Source organism: Notothenia rossii (genome assembly GCF_949606895.1).
Source record: "Notothenia rossii genome assembly, chromosome: 1".
NCBI lineage: Eukaryota > Metazoa > Chordata > Actinopteri > Perciformes > Nototheniidae > Notothenia > Notothenia rossii.
In genome coordinates, this window is record NC_136912.1 from 23,115,321 (window position 1) to 23,135,193 (window position 19,873).

The window sequence follows — 19,873 nt, forward strand, 5'->3', positions numbered from 1 at the left end:
CACACACACACACACACACACGGAGTAATGAACGCCTCAAAATCCAAGGCACGATCTTGCTATGGCCTAGTTTTAAGAGCTTCCAATGTCACGCGAGTAAAAAATAGACTTGCGGAAAACAATATTGAGATCGGCGGTAATAGAGCGGGATCAGTCGGGCTCCTCCAAGCGTGGCGGTTTTGGCATGGCTTTAGTCTGAAGACGATAATCTCGCCGGCTGGCCTGTTTTCGGTGCACAGGTGGCTGCGTTTGAGCTCTCTGGGGTAAAGACACACTCCTTAGTGGTGATCCAGGGGTCAGAGCACTCCGCTGTAAACACTGGAGAGATCACAGAACATTAACATGGTCGGTGTTGTCTTTATGAAGTTGTTGTTGTTGTTTACAGAATCATCATATCAAGCTGGATTTAGTCCGTTTAGTTTTGATTCGTTCAATGTTCAACATTTCTGTTTATCCGTGAAAAGGGGAGAGTGTGTGTGGCATAGTATTTTCCCTTTAAAAATAAATCATTTTCATTGGCTGGGATTCTCAACCATGAAGCATTACAAACCATTGTTTAACTTTATAAGATAAGGACCTTTTTTATTAAATTGTAGGCGGAGTTTGTGAATTACTACTCGATAACATTTTAATATTGGAAAAATGTGTTGAGTGAATTACATTAGTTTAGTTAAAGATTTCAAATTAAATAGTTTCGGGATCAGCACCAAATCAGTTTGATTGGTACAAGTAATCAAAAATTAAAATCATTTTCATCCTAATTTATATTCTGGTAGTTGTTTTATTTGACTTCTGTTGACACGGTTTATGTGAGGTTGTTTCTTCTTCTCTTGGGCAATGTGGTGAAAATGTTCAAAATGTGATATTATTTCTTAGTTTCCACATGCGATAGTATTTACATTCACCTACAGATATCTCAGCGAAATGAATTTGAATACCAATAAGAGTTTCTCCTAATAAGTTGAGAGGAGTTGTGGGGTTATCCCCTTATTTAAAAAAATATCAATTTCATGGATTTTTATTTAACATTCAATTGGACTTTTTGCGCAGCGCTCTTTTTACCTCCACATCAACCTGGTGTGTGGTGAGGAAAGATGGCAAATTACAAATCAGTCTGAATAATCTCTTTTGTTGGGCCCCTCCTGCTCAATCAGTGCAGATCTTCTACATCTCAGACCCACTACAGTAGGGTGCTCCACTCAAACACAATAAAGTGCAGTTTGAATAATCATTGTCCAGCTGCTCAGTCTTTGTTTACATGTTTTTTTCCTGCATTTCCTTCGCTAAATGGAAGGGCTAAATGCAGTTTGTATTGATCCATTAGGTGGCCATCAGCTTATTGATCCCGCTCTGACCTGATCGAAGTTTGGCCAGTGTGTCGATTGATTAAATGATAATTGCGTGTGTGTGTGCGTTCTCTGCAGGCGAGGCTGTGGGAGGAAAAGGAAAGGGACCCCCATGAAAGTCTTTCTTACACACACCGAGGAAGAGTGTGTGCCTGAACGCAGCTTCAGCCCAGGTGTGTATTTCTGTGTGTTGGCTTGCCATATTCTTCTTGCCTTTGTGTGTGTGTGTGTGTGTGTGTGTGTGTGTGTGTGTGTGTGTGTGTGTGTGTGTGTGTGTGTGTGTGTGTGTGTGTGTGTGTGTGTGTGTGTGTGTGTGTGTGTGTGTGTGTGTGTGTGTGTCTGTGTGTCTGTGTGTCTGTCTGTCTGTCTGTCTGTCTGTCTGTCTGTCTGTCTGTCTGTCTGTCTGTCTGTCTGTGTGTGTGTGTGTGTGTGTGTGTGTGTGTGTGTGTGTGTGTGTGTGTGTGTGCAAACCTGTGTGATTGGTATGGGGGTGGAACGTGTGCAAGTGAGTGTGACCTACTTTTGTGTGTGTGTGTGTGCGCTTGCCTATGTATGTGCTTCAATGTTCCTCTGTGTGTGTTCTTCAGGAGATAAGGTGATGACCTTTATGTGAGTGTGTGTGTGTGTGTGTGTGTGTGTGTGTGTGTGTGTGTGTGTGTGTGTGTGTGTGGGTGTGGGTGTGGGTGTGGGTGTGTGTGTGTGTCCAAGCATACTTGTATTTAATCCTTTTATACTGACTGTTGCTCTCAGGTGATCGTAAAGAAGCAGCAGAGAACCAACGGCTGGACGGGCCTTTCTACAACGCAGAGCTTGCTCCTCACCACTGGTCAGTACACAATTGTGTCTTTTTTTTGGCAGAATAAATAAATGTTATTTAATTGATTTAGAGATAGAAAAAAGCTGATGACTAAATTACCTGCTTCTCATGGCCGATACTAAGATAACTAAGGCTAACATCTTTGAACAAAAATGGATGATTTACTAGTCTGTATTACCTCTATACTTTTTTGCAGAGTACATCAAAAAACTTGAATTGCAAATTGCAGCCTTATTTTCTTCCTCTGAAACTATGAAAAAATGCACAGTGGTAACATTAGTTGTTACGTTCGATCTTCTTCTCTTTGTTTATTTGTTGTTACTTTTTACTGATGCATATCACCACCTATTGTACCTAGTGTGCAGACTAGGGATGTGCATCTCCATCACTGAGGCCGATGCGATGCGCATCTCGATACGTTGCCACGATGCGATACATTAACGATACCTTTGAAACACCAGGCGATGCGATACGATACGATTCACCCCTGTTGCGATACAGTTCGATACGATTTGATTCAACATTATGCGATTCGGGGCGATACGATGCGATTCAACACGATGCAAAAATAATGATACTTCAATATGGTACGACAGAGGATTTTTGTTTTATTCCTTATATGCAGCAAATCATACATTAACAAAAAAGTGCTTTACATATTTGGTACTGCACATCCCATCATGCCGTTTATTTTTTTACCTTTAAAAGCTCTCCAGAGTACAATTGTATAACACCTCAGAGTTAAACAATGTAAGGATGCATTGCTCATGATTAACAATGTGCAAATAACAGCTACCGTAGAGCAATGCCCATACAGCTGCCAGCCTGATGTGCTTAACACTCAGAGGCTAACACACCAGTGAGCAGAAAGCATTGGTTTCTATCTGAACAATAAAGAAAACAAATAACCTTTCACAAACAGGTATTTCATAACTGCTTACAGTAAGGAAGACATTTAAATTATTATTGGCTGTCACAGGCTGCTGTAAGCTAAACACCTCTCTCTGACAGAACACCTCACTGAGTGATTTAACTCATATGTCTCACTTTCAGGTTTCTCTTTTCAGCCGCAGACCCCACGTCGCCTCTTTATGTGCGTCGCTAAGTTCCTTGTACTACTTGTGTACTTTAAAGCGGCTCGGCATCGTTAACAATTTGCGAGTGATTTTTCAAGTTGACCGTCTGTAGTAATAGTGCCGCGCACATATACCATCAGGACGTTACTGATGGGGTGCGGCTGCGGAGTGATACTGTGTGTATGCAAGTCCGCATCTAGGACGGATCTATGTATCATGGCTGTAGACCTGTTAAGTAATAAAGATACCTCATACAAAGGTCCACGGATACCTTATTACTCTCCATGACCTGCGGTCAACTATATAGCATAAATGACTATTACACCGTCTTTCTTGAACAATCCGAAGTGTTGCCAAACGTTTGATTTGTAGGTATTTTTCGGTGCGCTGTGTTTCTCTTTCTCCTCAACTACCGTGTGTGTTGATAACTGAGACTCTCGTTCTCCGTAGTGGCGAAGCAAATATCAAAGATCGTCTCTGCTGAGCGTTGACAAGATGAGGGGATTTTATATGAATGAATCGGTTTTTTACCGATGCAAAGAAGCTACGCAATCGATGCATCGCGAGTTCAACCCGGTTCAACCCAAACTGTAGCCGATGTGCACTCTTTCAACCGGTGCACTCGCATCTTGAACGTTTATGCCGGTGCACCGATGCGAATCGGTGAATCTTAACATCTCTAGTGCAGACGCTGCTCTAAACAGCATGTGTTGTTTTTGTTGACAAAAAGGATTTGTCTAAAGGCTTCTTCTTTTATTTCGCTTTTAGACTTAGGAAGAAAAAGCTTTGTCTGAGAGCAGCACTTCTGAATCTTTCCTCATCACTCTCCAAATCTGTTGGTTTTCATATAATCAGGCTGATTTAAAAAAATGCAGTTAAATATATGAAAATGTCGGATAGTAAAATGAGCAGCACTGTGAGGGCGAGGAAATCCCTGCCCTGCAGCTCTGGCAGGAGCTGGTGTGTGGATTCTCACTGATAGATTTACACTTCATCAGAGCATCCCCACAGCAAAGAAGTGGCAAGACGACAGTAAATAAAATACATCATAACAATAATGCTGTTGTTCTTCTTCATATACTTTGATTAAGAAGCACCATTGCATCAGGTTGTTACAAATAATTTAAGAGCGATGGATATTAAAGCCACTACCAACCTATAATGATGGTTAATTACTACATCAATCACATCACCAGGACCGCCTTTTTCCACCTCAAAAACATTGCCCGTCTCCGCCCATCACTCTCCTCCTCTGCTGGTGAAACCCTGATTCATGCATTCATCACTTCACGACTCGACTACTGCAATAGCATCCTCTATGTCATACCATCCAACCTCCTCAATAAACTCCAACACATCCAGAACTCTGCTGCCCGCCTCCTCACCCATACCCGCTCCCGAGACCACATCACTCCCATCCTCCAGAACCTCCACTGGCTCCCCATCCGTCAAAGAATCCACTTCAAAGTCCTCCTCATAACTCACAAAGCCCTCAACAATCAGGCCCCCCCCTACCTCACAGACCTGCTGCACCACCACACCCCTTCCCGCTGCCTCCGCTCATCAGAAGCCAACCTCCTATCCATCCCCACCCGCACCAATCACCGGACACGGGGGGACAGACCCTTCTCCGTCGCTGCCCCCTCCCTCTGGAACTCTCTCCCCCAACCCATCAGACTGCACCAACCTCACCACCTTCAAAATACTCACCTCTTCAATCTGGCTTTTAATGTGTGATTGTTTTTGTGTTGCTTGATTTTTATTTGACTTTAACTATATGTATTTGTTGTTCTTTTCTTTTCGCTATCTTGTAAAGCGACTTTGAGCACCTGTAAAAGCACTAACAAAATAAATCGATTATTATTATAATTAATTCTTTTTCTGAATAAGTTATGAATCATTCATGCAAAAAACGATTTAAAAAAAAAGACTCCACATTTTCCATATCCCAATTTCAAATCTCCTTAACAAGAATACGAAGAACTGTAAAAAACGAAACAAATATCTTTGAATTTACAATAAATTATAACAGAAAAGAAAAAAACTCTAGGATAACTAAATAACCTTTTTGTCAGATTAATGAATCCAACAATGAACGAATAAAAAAACAACTACATTATATTGTCTGATGAAGGTGGTGAATCTAACCTTTCTCTTCACCTCCAGCTCTCCATCAACTCAGACTCATGATAAAGTCTCCTCCGGACCCCGGACCGGCTCCTGCTCTGCGTCTACCCCAGCTGCTGCGGCCTCCTCTGCCCCCCCCGCACCGGCCACCTCTCTGTCCCCCGCCTCCACGGCCCCGGCAGCACCCACCGCCTCAGCTCCGGCCCCAACAACCAGCCCGTACCCCCCCTCTCCTAACTGCCGCATCCGAGAGGTCCACTGTGGCAGCCAGGTGCGTCTGGTGGTCATTGCCATCCGAGACATCACCAAGGGGGAGGAGATCACTGTGGACTATAGCCTGACGGAGTGGGGGGAGAACCTGGTACGTGCCTTTGAAAACTGATACACACACGATACACAAACACATGTCTCTGAAATGTCACGACACAACAAAGTAGACTTTTAAACCTGCTGTTTTGTGACGTGTCGTGCATTTAGATTGTTCTTGCTGATAGATTAAGATATACGCAGACAACCTGAAAAACCCTCTGATATTTCCTGTGCAGCTAATGTAAAGAAGTTGGAGAACATTGTTTACATAATTTCATCAAAAATAAAGTGTTGAAATTGAAAAGCAAACCTGACTCACCATTTTACACAAATGGAAGCCTCAATAGACCTGAACACAATCCATCCACAAGACATTATGTTTCTGATTAAGCAGAGCTACATGTAAGCTCTCGCACTTATTTAAATTGGTTCTAAATCTTAAACCTATTGGTTAACTAATTTGAAGCTCAACTCTAAATTTTTGTTAATTCTGATCCAAAGTCTGCAATTTCGGCCAAGAAATAATCTCACTTTTGTTGACCTGTCTGTCCTTGTCTACTACATCAAGTATAATTAAGCAATAGCTCATGACAGGCTGTGGTATACGCTCATTATATCACAGCTAAGGGGCGTGGTTCGGCCCGACGCGGAAGGATATTGACTTGTTGTGAAAAGTAACTACAATTCTACCCGTGGTATATGCTCAGTATATCACGGCTAAGAACCAATCAGATTGCTTGATTTGACTTGTCGTTTTTATAAATATACATTTTATACACTCCATATGTCTGATAACTTCAGGTACACAACCGTATGTGCTTTCACACACTGCTGATCAGCTTCACACACACACACACACACACACACACACACACACACACACACACACACACACACACACACACACACACACACACACACACACACACACACACACACACACACACACACACAGACAGCTGCACACACTAAGCACGGCATGGGGTTACCATGGTGATGGTTGAGCTCCACTTCTCACTCCACCTATAGTGCTTTAGCAACAGTAACCATGGTTATACCAAGACATCTGCTCCTTTAATGGATGTCACTTCATCGGATCAATTTTCTCAACAAAATTATGATAAGAGAATCCGTTTAAGGGAATGAAATTGACAGCAGAGGTTGAGGTGAGGCCTCGGTTGCTCACAGCCATATTAATTATATGTTAAAGTTGGAGCAGACATGTTTTTTGGTTTGATCCATCAGTATGGACTAAATGGTGATTATACACAGTAATGGTTGTAGGATAATGACGCTATCAGAATTCACATTGTTTCCCTAAAACATTGCTGTCTGCCAGCTGGTATGAACTCCTAGGAAAATATAGACTCAGTTAACGGGATAAAGGAAGTGTGTCTAGCGATTCTCAATCAAAACAGGAAGAATATAGCACTTTGTTTTCCACCTGAGGCCGCTAACCCCTAACGGTATCAGTGCAGTAACTACCTCAAGTAGTGGAAATGGAGCAACTGAGGAAAATAAAATGTGTCCTGACAACGTCATACGCTTATTTGAATATTGTTTAGTCCTAAAAATATGATTTGGCTGTAGGCAAAGGAGCTGTGGACTGTGATTACTCTGAGCGCATTAGGAGTAAAACATAATATAATATATTTGAAGTTAATCTTGGCTTTTTCCTCTAATGGTCTGAAAGTTGCTAAATGTGTCGCTAAATCGATAGGCTCTGAAAAAAACCTGAAAGCAGTCGGGTTCACTTTATGACAGCTTCACCAACAATAATACCACATAGAAACACTAGGGGGCGGTAAGTGACAACGTTTCAATGTATTCCAACCTTAAGCAATGTGTTTAGCTCCCACAGTGTTTGAGAATATCCAATCTTTTCCTGTTTGTTTGGTTTGTCAGTGAGTTTGAGTCCTTATGTTCCTCTGTGCTGATGACCTGCAGTGGACGGGTGTCGTCCTGCTCTCTGATTGACAGCAGCGCTGATAGCAACAGTAACTAACAGTGTGCTGGTTTTAACGTGACTGCTTTGTGTCCCACAGAGTTTCCGTGGTCCTGCGTCTCCAGCACAACACGAGTGTATCTCTGACAGTGAGAATAACAATAATATCAAAAAGGTAAGAGAAAAAACACTTTTCCCTAAAAGCACAGTTAGACTGACAATTACTAATTTAAGAAGTGACAACTAGACAATGAACACTATTAATTGCACACAACCTGCTCCCTTCTACAGTAAACAGTAGACAAAGTTAGTGATCAGCTGGTGAACATAGTGAGCTTTTAACTAGTTCCCCATATTCATGATATTCAGATAAAGATCATGTCATTGTAGCAAAGTAGCCAAAAATAAATATAATTTTAAGACACAACTTCAACTTGAGATATTTGGTTGCTTTGGAAACTTTTCCATCTTCATCAGAAAATAAAATCTGTGATTGTCACTCTATTAAAACAGCGGTATTTGGAGGTCAACTAAACTACATATATTTCTGTTTGCAAAGAATCAACCTACATTGTTTAAGAGACTATTTTAAATATAGTGAATACATGCATTGCATTTGATCATGATTTATGCTATGCGGTAAGCTTCTCACGACGATTACTCCCAATCACGGTGCTGTAAAAAGCAGCAGTGATTCTGAGCAAACTGAATATTAGTGAGCAAATGTAGATGCGGTTGTAATGCGCCACAGTGCCTGCAGGATGCCACCTGTCTGGATGTGGGTGGACAACACTAATGTTGGACTCAACATAATCATTATAATAAAGTTTTACTCCCCCTGTTCTGGATAATTGTTTTATTATGTGTAATAATGATTCAACATATCATCAGCTTTAACTCATTATAGTAAAGCAGCATACAGTAAGTAACCTGCTTATGCTGTCTGCTGTTTGCCACACAGGCCGTGCCGACAACTGCAATAAACACCACTGATTCTCTAGCTGGTGATTCATTTTTGCTTATTGCTTTAAAATGAAACAACCCTCCCGACTGTGCATCTAATTACACTGATCCCGTTTGTAGCATGGTGGGTAGTTAGTTTAAAGGTCCCAGTGGTTTACATTGACCACTGTGGGAATCAGGGACCAGACTTCAGGAACACAAATCTGGATTCAAATAAGAAAAAGAAAATATATTGGAAAAAGCATTTTATGATATATTTTGTATTATGTTAGTTTTTGAATTGAACACTCTATGAATACTTTAAAGGTCACCTATTATGCAAAACACACTTTTTCATGTTTAGGTCTGCGTAAAGAGATTCTGAAAGTTTCAGGAAAAAAAGATTCTCTCTCTTTTTGTCCTGGTCCATTTCTTTAAAAACCTGTCTGAAAATGAGCTGAATATCCTCCATGAGCACCATTGTGTTCTTTTTAACCTAATATCTCGCATAAATATCTGGGCGTTGGGAGTGGCTCCTTATTTTCATCTAAAGTAACAGACAGAGAATCAGCACTTTTGAAACAGGGCTGAAACAGAGGGGATCATGGGATGCTGCAATGCATGATCTGTTTGGTATTTCGAGCCAAACACTTCAGAGACATGTTTTGTATCTGAGACCTATCATATATTGATGAAAAACAGTATAACAGAGGACCTTTTAAAAACACCTCCGGACATCAGGTGACATGTTCTTTTTTTCACTTCCCTTTCTGTCTGTCTCACTTCCAGGAGGAGGAGCCTCTCTCCGTGTCAGCCCAGCATCGGCAGCAGCAGCAGCAGCAGGAGTATGTCACCCCCTCATGGTCCCTCTCCCCCTCCTCCTCCCCCATCTCCCACTCTGAAGGCAGTGACTCAGACTCTGCAGAAGAAGACAACGCCAGCCCCCGCGGCCGGGCACAACAGCGGCGCAAGAAGCGGTGCAACACCCCTTCAAAGAAAAAGACCCCCCATCGGATACTAGCCGGGCGGTCTTTGCTGGCTTCGCCCAACAGCATTCCTCCTCACAACCGCCCGCTTTCTTCATCCCACCCTCCAGCGCAGTCCTCCCCTCCCTCCTCCTCTTCTGCTAAGCCTGTGTTCAAAGCTCCGGCTCCACATGGCTCTATCACCAAAGGCATCAGCAGCGCAATCGCCCCCAGAGGCGTGTCCATAGACGCCATGCGGCAAACCTGCGAGCACTGCGGACGTCACTTCCGCTCCCTGGGCCGCCACTTGGATAAACACCATGCACACCAACCAGAAGTGTGCTCCGCCCTCGTGGAGCGCTACACACAAATGCCCCGTCTGCATCCACAGAGCACAAACGCTCCCACCGCGCACACACACTCTCCGCAGGACTCAAATTCGCCACAGAGCGAAAGACAGAGTTCAGAACTTCCGCAGATTGGCGCCCAGGACCTCTCCATGCCTCCGCCCACTCTCACAGCAGCTAACCAATCCCCTGCTTCCTTTGGGAGAAACTCCACCTCTCCGGTGCTGACTCCTACACAAGGACAGAGCGCCGTGCTGGTGTCCGTGCTGAAAAGAAGCCCCCCCCCTGTGGCTGTGACGCAGTCCAGGAGGGGATCAATGGGGATGATGGAGACTGAAAGACAGGGGGAGGAGGGAGAGATAGAGGAGGAGGAAGATGAAGATGTTGTGGAGGTCGTGGAGATAAAGAGGCCCAAGGAGGAGGAGGAAGATCTTGAGGTGGTGTACCCTCAGCACTTCATCAGCAATTTGGCCAAAGAGATGGAGCCACCAAAAGAAGAGGAGGAGGAGGAGGAGGAGGAAGAGGAGGAGAATGGAGTGATGGAGGTGGAAGATGAAAGTGGGACAGACGAGAAGGACAAGGATTTTATGAGGTAACTTTACGACTTTTCCTGCTTTGTGAGCAAATCTGTAGGATGATGTTGTTACATGTTACCTCGTACTTTAAAACAGTGACACACTTAGACTGTAGGATACTGTAACAAACCATTAAGTTGTTCCAAGTGATTTGAACTAACACTATAAGAATGAATAACTAACCTCATGTTCACCACCTCTCTTCCTCCAGTGGTTCGGGGCGTCACCACATGCTGCCCCTCCTCTCGTCCTTGTCCTCTCTGGTGCTGTACCTCCGGCGGCTGCAGCACTCTGCCTTCCTGTCCCTGTCCCGGCAGCTGCAGTCGGCCGAGGCCTGGCGCCTGCTGTGCCACTCCAGCCTGGCTCTGCTCATCCTGTACAACCGCCGGCGTGAGTGTGAGGTCTCCAAGCTTTCCATCACAGAATACCACGCTCGCATCACTCCCCAGTGCCCGGTTCCTGTCCCACCGGGGGCCCCTCCTGCTCTCACTCCCTTAGAGGCCTCCCTGTCCCCCTTCGAGCGTCTGGTGCTTCCCCACCTCCCCAGAGTCGGGGTCCAGGGTAAACGAGGAAGAGTCCAGCCCCTCATCCTCCCGCCTCACTGCGAGCCCTGCCTGGAGCTCCTCCTGCAGACGCGGCATGATGTGGGAGTCGACCCCGCAAACCCGTATGTCTTCGCCCGGCCGTACCACTCCCCCGCCACGCCGCTGCGAGGCACCGACCTCCTCCGCAGCCTGGCCCGCTCAAGTGGCACCCGCAACCCCCGAGCCCTGACCCAGACCAGGGTCCGCCGGCAGGTCGCCATCCTGACGCAGCTGCTGCTCCTGGGAGAAGGAGAGGAGCCCGGGCAGCCTGGAGGCAGCGCTGTGGAGAGGCTGGAGCACTTCCTGGAGAGGGAGTACCATGTGACACAGAACTGTGCTGGAATTGGACAAGACCCAGGCCTGATGGGCAGAGTGGGCAGAGTGGTGCTCTGCGGAGAGAGAGATGGAGTTCTCTTCAGAGGAATGAGCCTGAACCACATCTGCCTGGAACTGGACGGTGAGTTTTTCTAATTGAATGTGTCTGTTTCTGTTGTTCAAAACACGCTGTCTCTTCCCTTCCTTCATGGTGTCAAACATCCCCCCGGCTGGAAGAGGATTACAAACCTTCTTCCAGTTTTGAAGGATGTTTTTCTGTGTGTTGACAAGCTGTTTGTTAAGGAAGAAGCAGAGCAGTGACAGATGTTTCTTCTACCTTCTCGCCTCCTCTCCAGTAATGTCAGGAAACTCTGCAGACTCGTACTCGGAGGGAGAGTCTGAAGGGGAGCAGACGAAGGAGAAGCCCGAGGCACCCCCCCCTGCCGCTGCCCCTGCCCCTGCTCCTGCTCCCACCCCTACACCTACCCTGCTGTATGTCAGGAAGGGCAAGAACAACGGGCGGGTGGGCCGACCTAAGAAGCTGAAGAACAGCCAGCCAGCCCTTCCATCTGCTCCACCTTCCTCCACAGACCCAGGACAGCCCAAATCAGGTTTGTTAAGGTTTTAATGATAGGTGTAGTTGCCAAATAATGATTTACCAAAAAAACGGAATGTAAATAAACATAAAGTGCATGTGAGATTTAAAGGTACACTGCATTTATGTCCAAATAACCCCAAAATAGACTCAATAAAAATTATAATGTTGAAAAAAGTGGAAAAGAATAGAATAACATATTTGTGTGTGGAAAAAAGTAATACAAATATAGTTTTTATGACACACTATACTTTGACTTTTGACTTTTTAAATGACATATTATACTCTAACAATGCTAAGTCATAAATAAAACTATAGCTTATAGTAGTTCAATTAACTTTAAATGGTTAGCTGGTTGATCTAGTTAAACCAAATCTACGAAACATCTGAACTCAAGGTCAAGTGGCCATGGTATGCAAGTCATAAAACACTGTGAGGTGTCTCTGTAAAAAAGACTGATGATAATGTGTATTAGGAAACTATGCAGGAATCTAAAAAGCAGATCTTAAAGTTATATATATATATATATTAGGGCCGGGACTCGATTAAAAAAATTAATCTAATTAATTAGAGGCTTTGTAATTAATTAATCGAAATTAATCGCATTTTTAATCACATATAAATATTTGACCTGAGAACAGTGAGAAGCAATTTTTTTCACATTGATTTTAGTATACCATTGAATAATGACTGAATACACAAGCTTAAGCAACAAAACATTGTTTAATTTGTTCAAGGTGGTACTTAACCAAGACCAACAGAAAAGTTCAATGTTTGCCAGAAAGTGTAGCAATAGCATATTGTAAACTATAACACTTTGTTTTTTAAGTAAAACACAATACTTTCAAGTACATTCAGAACATTGGAAACCCTGACTATTAGAAAACATCTCTCTGTTGCTTCAGAGGCCATAACAGACATTGTCGATTTAAAAAATCTAATAAATTTCAGTCCAACTCTCTCAATAACCTTGGCCAAAACAATAAACAGTTCAACATAAAGTGCCAGTTGCACCAACAACATAATAAATAGTTCAACATAAAGTGTACCATTTAAAATAAAATAAAAAAGTGCCAGTGATTGACCTCAATCCCTCCTATTCTTCCAATATCCTGATGAAAAATAAAATCTCTCTGTTGTATAGGCCACTGTTTGATCAACGCGAATTGGGTGTGGGTCCTTGTACTCCGAGTCGGGCTAACGTCCACGCTAGCTTCGATGCTAGCTGCTATAGGTTTTGCATTGAGGTGATACTTGAGGCTTGGTGTGCTGCGGTGATATGCGAATTCCTTTTTGCATAATTTGCAAACAACCGTGCTCTTATTGACGCTTCCATCCGTCCGTTTTTTAAAACAAAATGTCCCATCCACGGGGCCAACCAAAGCGGTCTCATCAGCTTCTTCGTTCATGTTTGACTATTGTTCACTGTGGTTTGTTGTTGTCTGAAGTCATGAACGTTAGTTGGTGCTCCAGTATAATCGGTACCCCTGAAACTCATCCAGTGAGAAACGTTCCGCGGTGCAAAAATAAGTGCGATTAAAATGCGTTAATTTTTGTGTAATTAATTAATCTTAATTAACGCGTTAAAGTCCCGGCCCTAATATATATATATATGTAGACTGTGAGCAGTGGTGGGGGTCAATGAGAGGTATCACTTGTATCGTGTAAAATGACAGAAGCTGTTGACACACATGTTCACGTTTCCTCTCATCTCTCCTGTGTAGGAAAGCGAGGCGTCCTGAAGCGTCCCTGGTCAGAGGCGGAGCGGGCTGCGGTCGAGGAGCACCTCAACCAGAACATCACGGATCTCCGGGTCCCCGCGAAGGCTGACTGCGAGCGCTGCCTGCAGCAGTGCCCCCTGCTGGTCAGCAACCACCGCGACTGGAGGGCCATCAAGTTCTACTGCCACAATCGCATTCAGCTGCTGAAGAAAAACCAGCGCCGGGAAATCGAGCCCCTGGCCCTCATTGTCTGCTGAGAGGAGAGAGGGTTCGGGGAGGCATCAGAGCAGATTCTCAAATGGTACCCTGCTCCCCAGGAAATGCACTAGTCTTGAGAGGACGGTCCTAAAAGTTTCACTTCTCGTAGCCTGGTTTGGTTCTGACACGGCTTTTTCATTTGACACATGATGTGTTTTTTTTTATTTGAGCCACACAAGAACAGAAATCTGAATTCACTTTTTTTGCTGCTCTACTTTAAGGTCTTACAAAAATGACACTAGAGTCTTCACAATGCTCCTCGTTTGATGGACTTGTCAAAAGCGGAGCACTGTGACGGGTCCCGTTTGAGACTTGCGTTGGAGGACTTCAGAGACCATGACACTTGCTCGTGATTTGTTGTACATGGACAATTTCTTTATCTCCTTCCAAAACGCATACACTAAAATGAAATGTAATGAAAGGAGGCAGTGGAGCCTCACAGTGTCGCTGAACGTCGTGAAGTAGCATTAGTGTTCCATGCGCTTGGAGACGTTAATAGGACAAATGGCCCGCGCTGAGGCCACATGTTTCTTAATAGTGACTATATAACTAGAGTAGGCAATACTACTGCTAAGACTAACCAGATCTTCTTATACAACTGACTGTAGTTCTGACAATGGTTTTATTATATTTGGACCATCATTTACATGTGAGGTACTTGTGGAGGAATGATTTGCTGTATTGCAGTTTTTATGAAGTTTAAATTGAAAGTGGAACGCAGAGTTTAGAGATTAGAGAGACAATTAAACGGCCGCAGAATGTTGGGAAGTTACTTTTGGATACCTAAGATGTTTTGTTCAAATACAAAGTCCAGGAACATGAGGACTGTTTGGAAACCTGTTGCGCTCGACTCATTTTCCCCAGAGGAACAGTTGTTTCTTGTTTCCTTTTGTTTTTGTCTTTGTTCTGCCTGTTGCACATTTGTTATTCAAAGCAGTAAAAAAGGTGGTGCTTTAGGCCAATAAGCTGGATATCACTTTATATGTAGAGAGGAGATTTCCCATGGTTGTGTTAGAAGTTTATTAATAAGTGGGCATTTATCACAGAAGTGATTGTTCTGTCTCCACGTTTATTGCATTGTCTGTGATGTCCTTTCCATCGGTTATAGCTCCTCATGTCCTGTCCCAGCAACCCTGTACGTTTTGCAGCTTCACCACATTTTTGGTTTATCTTCGGTGTCGCTTAAAATTTGCTTCCCATCGGATTAAAATCTCCATGAAATCTGAAGACAGATACTTGAAGTTATTTAAACCGTTTGCAGACTTGTTTATGTTCTTTCTTGCTCTAGCCTTGCCAGTTACATTGTACATAACAAATATATTATCATTATGCTAACTGGTTGTTCGTGCTAGACGATGTAGCTTTTTCCTTTCTGAGTTATTGCTATATGTAAATAAGCCTGTTTGTAAATAATCCTCAGAGAAACAAAGAAAAAACACAATGTATGACATGCCTTTTAATGTGTTATGTTTTTTCTTTTTTTATAAGTCTTATAAAAATGTAAAGCTCTACGTTTTGTGCTGTGGTTCTTTTTTTCCATTGCATTTATTCACAGTTCAGTTTGAAATGCTGTAGTGACTTGTATTGAATCACTTAAATGTTTATAATTAATTTGACAGAAAAGATGCTATTCATGACCAGAAACACATTATGTACAGTTTTGATATCCCACATGCAGTTCACTGTAAAGCCACTTGGTGGAGGTGTTGGTTCATAAACCATGAACAGTTTTAAGAAGAAAAAAAACAAAGACGCTCTGAGAATACAAATTCCTGGTAAAGTGGTGTATGTTCAGGTTGATAAATAATATTTTCCTGTGCTGGATGTGATTAATAGAGATCACTGTGTATACACACACACACACACACACACACACACACACACACACACACACACACACACACACACACACACACACACACACACACACACACACACACACACACACACACACACACACACACACACACACAAACAAGTCATCCAAAGGGAATGTAAGTAGAGCACACACAACTTTATAGTCTTATCACAGGTTGTAAAACTCACTGGAAGATGAACTGATTGCTGGAATTACGGCAATTTCCCTCTCAGACTCTTCAGGCAACAGCAGTGCTTTAAGATAATTCCCCATGTCGACATGGCATCCTGCTCACAGTTATTTATACAATTCACACAGATAAAAACGTCCTGCTATAGAATAAAAGTCAGTGGACCAGGTTTTAAAGATCCTCTGGGAATCATGGACGTCTATTTCAGATTTTGACTACCTAGAATGGATAGTCAAAAGGTCAAGGGGTCACCAAAGTCAACATAATGCATTGATTGGGCATCATGGATATGTGCCTTTCATTTCATAACAATCCATCCAATATTTGTAGAGGTATTTCATTGTGAACAGTCTGGCACTGCCCTCCTTGAAGCTCTCTGTTAGGGGGTTCACACTATCTAAATGTTTCCAAAATGGCAGCTAACTTTATTAAAATAATCTTTACTTTCAAATGTACAAGTCTGTCAGAAGTTATAAAAGACAAAAGCATTTTTCATCGGGAGGCAAAACATTAACTATTTTACCATATCTTCTATTCTTTGGTTAAAAGATAATGGCAACTCCTTAAAACAGGCACATTGTCTGTAGTCACTTTTCGATGGTACCTTTCTTTGTTCTTCCCTGTTTTATGAGAGCAAGTTTAAACATGCTATTGTCCAAACAATCGATAGCTGCCGATGTGTTTGTGTCTTGTGGATTTTGTTTGGCACCTTGATTTTGGCAAGCCGATTTAGCATTTATTCATTTCTGGAGGATATCAAAAAATCTATTTTTACTAGGAATAATGTTTATTTCGAAATGTCCCATCGGCCTACGTCTGTTTCCGGTTATTTTTATTTTGAAATTCAGTTCCTGACGGACGCCAACAAAGCCCGAGATTATGGAATTAAACAAATAAATAAAAACAAGGATAATTGTGTGTTATTGGTGATTAAATAACAGTGTGTTATTTATAAAAGAATAACAAATTAGAAGGAAAAAAAGATTTTTAAAAAATACAGATTTCAGTATTCTGAGGCTCTGAGCCCCATTTCTTTTCCTCACAGACGACAAAAAAAGTCTGACATTATACGATTTAAAATGTATAATCAAGTGGCTTGATATTGAGTAAGAACATGTTTTTATGAACTCCAGCTTCCGGTCTTCCAAGACCCGAACGGAAAAAAAGACGTGCTGCAGGCACGAAACATACTACCAATAGAAATACATTACTTTTAAAATCGTTCTGTGTGACAAGAAAAAAAGGGGATAATCGTGTTGGTAAACACGAATCAATAGATTAAATGTTGTGACTGACACGAAATGCCGTGAGACTGGGTTGTGTCTCTGGACATGGGAGGCAAGGCAAGCTGGTTTAGAAAAGGAAAAGGGATCAATAGAACGTGATCAAGCCAGCGCCGTATAGACTTCTATCTATACGGCGCTGGATCAAACCACATAGGCTTATATTTGAAGATCATGTAGATCAGGGGTGTCAAACGTACGGCCCGCGGGCCGGATCAGGCCCGTGAACAAGTTTAATCCGGCCCGCGAGATGATTTTGGAAAGTATAAAAAATAAAAAGAGCTTCAATTTTTCAATGAAAGAAACTGCTGTTCTAAATGTGTCCACTGGGTGTCGCAATAGCAATTATGTGAAGCGAGCAAACTATGTATAACGGGGCTGAGGAAGTAATCCTGTGTTTACAGTCTATCGTGCTTGGCTTCCTCACTCCCCAAAATGTCGCTATCAAAAAAGAGAAAAGTGGACACAGAGTGCAGAGTTTTCCAAGAAAAATGGTCATCCTCCTATTTATTCACGGAAGTGAATGGGAAACCCGTGTGTTTGGTTTGTTCGCAGCACGTTTCAGTGCTGAAAGAATATAACCTTCGTCGCCACTATGAGACTCAACATGCCGACAAATATGATAACTTGAAAGGAAAACAGAGAAGCGAAAAGGTGAAGGAATTGCTGGCGGGTCTGAAAAAACAGCAGTCTGTGTTTACTCATAGCCGAGAAATCGGCGATGCTGCAGTGAAAGCCAGCTACCTTATTGCTAATGAAATTGCAGTGGCTTCAAAACCATTTAGCGAGGGTGAATTTGTGAAGACATGCATGCTGACAGCTGCAGAGATTGTGTGCCCTGAAAAGCGTCAAGCTTTTGAAAATATCAGCCTGACAAGAAACACAGTTGCACACAGGATTTCTGATCTTTCGGAGGATTTGGACAGCCAATTGAAGCGCAAAGTTAAGTCGTTTATTGCGTTTTCAGTTGCAATTGATGAAAGCACGGACATTACAGATGTTGCGCAACTGGCCATATTCATCCGCGGAGTTGATGATACTTTGACCGTAACCGAGGAGTTTGTGGAGTTGGTGCCGATGACGGATACCACGACAGCGGCTGATATTTTCAACACACTCGAGGGTGCCCTGGACAGAGTCGGAGTGGACTGGTCACGCGCTGTCAGCGTGGCTACAGACGGTGCGCCTTCAATGATCGGGAAAAAAGCAGGTGTTGTGACGAAATTCAGGGAAAAAGTGCAGACTGCAAATGGAGGACGTGATTTTTGGACTTTTCACTGTATTTTGCACCAGGAGGCATTGTGTTGCAAGTCATTAAAGATGGATAACGTCATGAAGGTGGTCGTCCAAACTGTTAATTTCATCCGATCAAGAGGCTTGAATCACCGTCAGTTTGACAACCTTCTCAGAGATAAAGACCACAACTACGGCCTGCCTTACCACACCGAGGTAAGATGGTTAAGCCGAGGCATTGTGCTGAGGCGTTTCTTTGATTTACGAGAGGAAATTGAACAATTCATGAAACAAAAAGGCAGACCAGTGTTAGAATTTAAGTCCAAAGAATGGATGCAGGATCTTGCGTTCATGGTGGATGTTACAGAGCACTTGAATAACTTGAACACAATGCTGCAGGGGCGCAACAAAGTTGTAACGCAGTATTATGACAGCGTATGTGCGTTCAAGTTGAAGCTGTCATTGTGGGAGACGCAGCTCGCGGGAGGTGATGCAGCGCACTTTCCTTGTCTGAAAAATGTGTGCGATACCCAACATGTCGCAGACATGAAGCGGTTCAAAGATAAACTAATAGGACTATTGCGGGAGTTTGAGCAACGCTTTCAGATTTTTGGTGAACTGGAGAAAGACTTCAAAGTTTTCTGCTCGCCATTCACCGCGAATGCCTCTGATCTGCCCGTCAACATTCAACTTGAAATAATAGACTTGCAGTGTGACTCAGATTTGAAGGGGAAATTTGCTGCAGCTGGCTTAGACACATTTTATCAGTATCTTTTGCCAGGTTACCCCAACTTGACAGCCCTTGCTGCAAAAGTGTTGTGCATGTTTGGAACCACGTATATTTGTGAGCAAGTTTTCTCTGTAATGAGCATCAATAAAACAAAGCTGCGCTCAAGGCTCACGCACAAGCACTTAAATGACATCCTGAAATTGGCTGCCACTCAGGCTTTGACCCCTGATATTGATGCACTTGTGAAAGCTAAAAGATGCCAGGTTTCAGGAGCAAAAACAACAGTGGGTAACCCAACTTAAAATGCTGCATAAGACACTGCACCCTGATATAGTTATCTAAAAAATGATTGTCTTCTGTGCAGATTGAAAGAAAGTGAACAGTGTGTGATTTACTGTAATAATGACAGTAACTTCAGTTCATAAGTTAGGTTTGTTGAAATTGTTCATGCATTGCACAGCTTTTATTTATCAATAAGTAATGTAGCCTACAAGGCAGGAAGTAAGTAACTCAACCCTCTTGAAAAGTTTCTACCTCAATTTGTCTCAATCATTTGGTGAGTTAGTACAGGATTAATATGTTAAAATGACAAATTAGTTATTTGAGAAGAGTTTTTGTATTTTGTTCATTCCCAGTATATGACTTAATGTTGTTGTA

General features: G+C 42.9%; 1 protein-coding gene across 3 annotated transcripts in view; it reads left to right on the forward strand.

Moving 5' to 3' along the window:
* Nucleotides 1-15,433, forward strand: part of LOC307021559 (uncharacterized protein) — a 23,221-nt gene extending 7,788 nt beyond the window's left edge. For all 3 annotated transcript variants that reach the window (XM_079653767.1, XM_079653768.1, XM_079653769.1), the window contains exons 2-9: nt 1,425-1,519; nt 2,097-2,172; nt 5,406-5,727; nt 7,721-7,795; nt 9,352-10,466; nt 10,661-11,490; nt 11,705-11,959; nt 13,668-15,433. In XM_079653767.1, coding sequence (XP_079509893.1) covers nt 1,425-1,519; nt 2,097-2,172; nt 5,406-5,727; nt 7,721-7,795; nt 9,352-10,466; nt 10,661-11,490; nt 11,705-11,959; nt 13,668-13,921 — 3,022 coding nt within the window. In that variant the 3' untranslated portion in view covers nt 13,922-15,433. The remainder of the gene's footprint in view (nt 1-1,424; nt 1,520-2,096; nt 2,173-5,405; nt 5,728-7,720; nt 7,796-9,351; nt 10,467-10,660; nt 11,491-11,704; nt 11,960-13,667) is intronic.
* The last annotated feature ends 4,440 nt before the right edge of the window (nt 15,434-19,873 follow it).